Here is a 5375-nt window from a genome sequence, read left to right on the forward strand (position 1 = left end):
TGGGGTGTGCTTAGAAGCAGGTGGATCCCGCAGCCTCTGCCATGGGGTGTTTTCTGAAGATGAGTTCCCATGTAGGACAGCCTCAACTGCCGCTTCTGAAGGCAGCAGGTGAGAGAAAAACCGTTTTCGGCGGAGCGAAACGCCGCGCTCTGAAACCCGGCGTGGAATTAACTGACTTTAAACAGTAACTCCTCTGGATGGTGTCTCGGGTTCAGAAATATTTGCTAAAACTTTCACTGGGGACATTGTGCAGGATTTGCTCGTTTGCTGTACTTAACGTGCTCTATCTAATCTGGCAATCTATCTCGCAAGTGTAGTGAGCCCATCACTGTGGTATCTTATAAGAATATGTGTGAAAATCTTGTTTACAACGGACTCTACATTTCCTCCTATCGGGTTTAACTACTACTTTTTCTTTTTTTTTTTTTTTTTTTTTTCCCTAGAGTGTCAAAATCAAATCCAGGATAGCTGCAGATGGAAAGGGCAGGTCTTTGCTGCGTGCTCCCGGGGAGGCAGCTGGGATTCTGGGTCTTTCACGTTAATTAGAACTAAATTACTTAAAAGATGATGACCTGGTGGTCTATTATTAGAAGATGTTGCAGAACGTTAGTGCTGCTGGCCAGGGGTAGATTGGTGAAACCATATCAACATATCCTTGGATGCACTAATTTAAGGCAATTTAAAAAAAAGAAAAAAGAAAAGAAAAAGAGAGTTGACAATTACTCATAATAGAATGTGAGAAGAATGAGATCAGCATCTCTTTCTTTCTGCTATGAGATTATCTCAAGACTCAAGAACCTGCAGTTTCCTGTAAAGACCACACAGAAATTATCATATATACCCTCCCTTCAACTATTAAAACAAAGTTGCTCATGAGCTTTTATTACTGTCTTGTGCCCCCTGTCCCTCCCCACTTTCAGAGGCCTATATCTATATATTTTTATATGGGTTTTTTTTATATTTATATGTAAGACGATGCTTTGCCCTATTTTCAGTTGAGTCGCAACAACTCTAAAAGCTCAGAGGACACAACCGGCTCATTTTTACACCGCGAGCAGCAGACAGCAGAGCAGGTCCCTGCCGTGCATCATGATTTGAGTGTTGTTTGGTAACATGGTATCATGCAGATAACAAATATCTTATCTGAAGACCTTTTAATGACGAGGAGCAGAGGTAGCAGAGGTTATCATCACCCTTAGGGCTCGAGGAGCAAAGGGAAGCCTGGACATCCCCGTGCAGAGCTCCCGGAGGAGGAGCAGCCATGCCATTGTGGTGGGTGCTACAGAGGAGCCACGCAAGTGGGGTTTTTTTTTAAGGGTTAGTGTTTGCAGGAACATTAATCTCTGCATGCAGGCGCTGTGCAGCGTTCAGGCTTTGTGCCAATTCACCCGCTGCAGCTGCCTTTCGCTGTTTTAATTTGGGAGGCTCCAAAAGTGGTCAGACCAACGGGCCGCCTAAGAGAGGGCAGCGAGATGAGCAGAGGGCTGGGGAGGATAAGCACGTCGTGATGCTTCCAGGCTCTCCCCCACCGCTGGGACCATCCTCAGCCACGTGTGGGGCCATGCACCGAGGGGTGGCCGTACCCGCTGCAGCCAGGGGGTCAACCCCCTGCACCCACTTTAATTTCATCACGAAAAAAGGGTACGATTGTACTGTGTCACTGAAACGTGGGCATGACTGAAACCACTGGCAGCTCTTGAGGTAAAGCAAGGGAAAGCCGGGGGTGACCATGGAAAGGTAAGGGGAAGAATCAGTCTCCAAAATCATGTTCTTAAGGTTAAAAACACCAAAGGACATGCTGAAATATGAAAATCTCCGGCTATGGGGAAAGAGAAGGAAATACCTAGAACTGTTGCAACAATGAATGTGCTAATTTTAGAACATCTTTAAGTCATCCTCACTTTCTGGAATTAGATTGTGCAATTTTTTTCTAGCAAATAAATGAGTTTTGTTTTTAATGAAGAAATGTTAAATCTCCCTTATATTTCACTTTGAAAGAGCTATAAAAGTGAAATGTGGAACTCATTCTTCCATGTCAATGATTAGAAGCCCAAAATACATCTGTTCCACATGAACAACTGCAGACTTTGCTTTCACAGAAGAATAGCTATATTTGTAGTTACTTTAAATGTATTCCTGTTGATTTCACTCCTGTGTACTCTAACTTGTAAAGTCAGAAAAATGTCACAATCTTGATTAAAGTCAAGTTCCAAGTAGCCAGATGTTAAGGAAAAATGCTCCGATATTAAGCTGACTCTGCATCTTCATTAACAGCGATTTTGTTGTACAAGTATCAAGGCTCACCACTAAACCGTAGCTGCACAAACAGAGGATCCTCATCAGAGTGTGAGGGTAATTGCAGAGATACACTGCTTGGCTTTATGGCTCATTTACAGCTGTGGAAGAGCTTTTGGGGGGGTTCCCTTTGGCTCGTTGCAGCTATTCCCTGCTGCAGCTATCGCAGCGTCCACTTCAGTTGAAATTAGTTTTCAGTATCAGGATTCCTGGGAAACTTATTTTCCTCCAAAATAGTAAATATCTTTCTCAACTCCTGAAATCTAGGTGGGATTCAAAATCACTAAGTGAATTTCAGTTTTGGGGAATGAGTTATGAAGGTATCTTAACCTGTGTTGTGAATTTATGTTTAAATTCCACTACTGTTCTATTGGAATTCTACACTGAGCTCTTGAGAGCAAGGATAATTTATGTACAAGAATGCCTTAAAATAAGCCTCCGTAATTACAAAAATGCAGTGTTTAAATTTATAGTAAAAACCCACACACTGCTGGCAAAACTATAACTGCATCTGGAAAACATTAAGGATGCTATTAAAATAGTCTAGCATAAACTAGAAATGAGACTGAAATTACAGTGTTGCTTACTTAACCATTTTTAGGAAGTGTATTTTGAATGTGATCTACTTTCCTATTGGGCCTTTTTGATAAAACACCGTATTGTATCTTGCTTACTGCTGAGAATGAATTACATGCTCTGTTATCTGTTTTAGAAAAATCCATAGCTCAGATTTTTTAAGTGTCTTCTTACAGTCGTTGATAATTTAAAACACAACCAGGTGGTTGTTGGTCCAGCCATCGGGGGAAAAGTAACAGGGAGACCTCAAAAGGAGAAGAAAAGTCACAGCAATTAAAAACTTATTTTATTAAAAAGATGAAATGTTTTCAAACAATGAAAAATTATGTTTTTATAAAAACAGAAACAGGCAAAATACCCATTTGTCTTCTATTTACATATACAATATTTCTCATTGTATAAAATTATTTACAATATATAAAAAATTACAGTAAAATAGGTTATTTTCTTACAAGACATCAAGCCCTGTACTTCTAGTGTAGATCATGGCAAACAAGAATATTATTGCACCTGTGAAACAAACAGTCTAACAATAGGAGTGTTCTCTTAGCCATGCCTTCAACTGAGATCTAAAATAACATCGTTAGCTACAGTAACATTCATTTAATCTCTCCTAGGGTCAACTTCAGGCAGTTTCCATACAAACATTGTCTTGTAAAGCTTAGGACTGGGCAGTTAGACTTGGGAAAACACATATTTACAGCTTCTTCTTACAGTCTGTACAGAGTTTACCCTTCACAGAAACTGCATAAATAACCCCAGTTCTCCTGACCGGGACGGCAGGTTCACTGATACAGTCACGTCAAATTCTCTGCAGGAGATGCCTGGCTAAGTCTCCTTGTGTCGAATCCTCCTCGGCTTCCATCGCTAGAGCACCGGTGCCTCCCTACGTAGTACCAGCTACAAGTTTTTAACGCTTCTGCACCTGAGCAGTTAAATTAACGTCCGCTGTTGGCAGGTCAGAGTCTCTCGGGCTACATGTGCCGTTTCATGTGCAAAGCCAGGTGGTCCGACCTGGAGAACGCCCTGTCGCAGAGGTGGCACTGGAAGGGCCGGTGGCCGGTGTGCTTGCGATAGTGACGGGTGAGCTCGTCGGAGCGGGCAAACTTCCAGCCGCAGCCTTCCCAGTTGCAGTGGTAGGGCTTTTCACCTGTTGGAGAAATCAGAGAGAGCGTGACTCAGCGCGGCACTCCCACGTACAGGCAGCATCACATGCCAGGCAACCTTCCGAGTTTATCTCAGCGCAGCCTTTTATTTGCTACCGAGCCCTTCCACAATAAGATCCGAGCGCTTTTAAGCCAAATGAGACTGCTCTAGCAATCCCTTCACTCATCTATAGCTGCAGTGAAAACCTTTTGGGAAAGGGTGTTGGAAGCCCCCAGTAAAAGCTCTGACCTACATATGCATAGGAAAACACTTAAACACTATAGATCTGACCAGCTGTCACAGCTCAACCTTGGATACTCCTGGAGTATAAGGGACTCCAGGGTTAAAGCTCGGGCTGTAAACTTTTATACAGGCAGCTATCGGATGAAGGCAACTGGCTGTATTTACCTGTGTGTGTCCTGAGGTGGGCCTTCAGGTGCGAACTCTTGGTGTAGGTCTTCCCACACCCCGCGTAGGTGCATGTGTGAGTGGCTGTCCTCTTCCGCGGCCAGGACCGACGTCCTCTTTTTGGTTTGGAGTCCAGCAGCTCCAGAGGGGAGGACGGAGGGGTGAGCATGCCTCTGGGAGCGGAGGGTTGTAAGGGCAGGCTGTCCTCGAAAAGACCAAACTGGGAGGTGTTCTGGTACTGGAGGTGGGTCTGCGGGTGGTGGAAGCCGGAGGCTGGGTGGTAGCTTTGCTGGAAGGACACAGACGAGGGGCACATCATCTGCGTGTGGCAGTCATTCACCATGAGATCGTCGGGACTTAGCGGGGGCGTCTCTGCCCCAGGGATCTGGGGGGAGCTGGCCACCCGAGGCTGCTCATAGGCCATCATGCAGGTTGCATTGCCCTCCTGCTTGATCTTGGGGCAAGCCTGGGGCACCAGACCCAGGACCGGTCCATAATTGTCCATGTCGGGCTCGGGCTTAATGTTCTCGACGAACTGCGGGCCCCCGAAGTTGGGTGTCACGAAGAACCGCCCGTGGACATTGCCGGGAGGGCAGTAGTTGGAGTCCATCTCGGTGCGGATCATCTCCGGCACGATGCCGGCGTTGTAGGGCGGGGGGCTGCCCTGCTCCAGGGCACTGTAGCATCCCGGGGACGGGTTTGTCTGGTAAAAGCCACCGCTCTCCCCTTGGGCAGGGGGATAGTCCCCACTGGCTGTGCCCTGGCCGTAGCCGTCACTGCCCATGGAAAGGATAAAATCCAGCACGTTGTTGAGATCTTCATCCTCCTTGCGTGGGGAGAGGCCGCCCCAGGTACCGGCGGGGGTCTTGGCCTCCTGGTCGCACTTCCACCTCTGGGGGAGAAAGAAAAGGGAGAAGGTTAGAGGTGGGCTGTGGGGCTGGCGGGGGTGG

At 46.2% G+C, this 5375-nt stretch overlaps 1 protein-coding gene across 1 annotated transcript in view; it reads right to left on the minus strand.

Moving 5' to 3' along the window:
* Positions 1 to 3741: 3741 nt before the first annotated feature.
* Positions 3742 to 5375, minus strand: part of KLF2 (Kruppel-like factor 2) — a 5983-nt gene continuing 4349 nt past the window's right edge. The window contains exons 3-4 of the mRNA XM_009895202.1: positions 4426 to 5362; positions 3742 to 4021 (exon numbers count right to left, since the gene is read on the minus strand). Coding sequence (XP_009893504.1) covers positions 3846 to 4021; positions 4426 to 5362 — 1113 coding nt within the window. The 3' untranslated portion in view covers positions 3742 to 3845. The remainder of the gene's footprint in view (positions 4022 to 4425; positions 5363 to 5375) is intronic.

Source organism: Charadrius vociferus, unplaced genomic scaffold, assembly GCF_000708025.1.
Source record: "Charadrius vociferus isolate BGI_N301 unplaced genomic scaffold, ASM70802v2 scaffold291, whole genome shotgun sequence".
NCBI lineage: Eukaryota > Metazoa > Chordata > Aves > Charadriiformes > Charadriidae > Charadrius > Charadrius vociferus.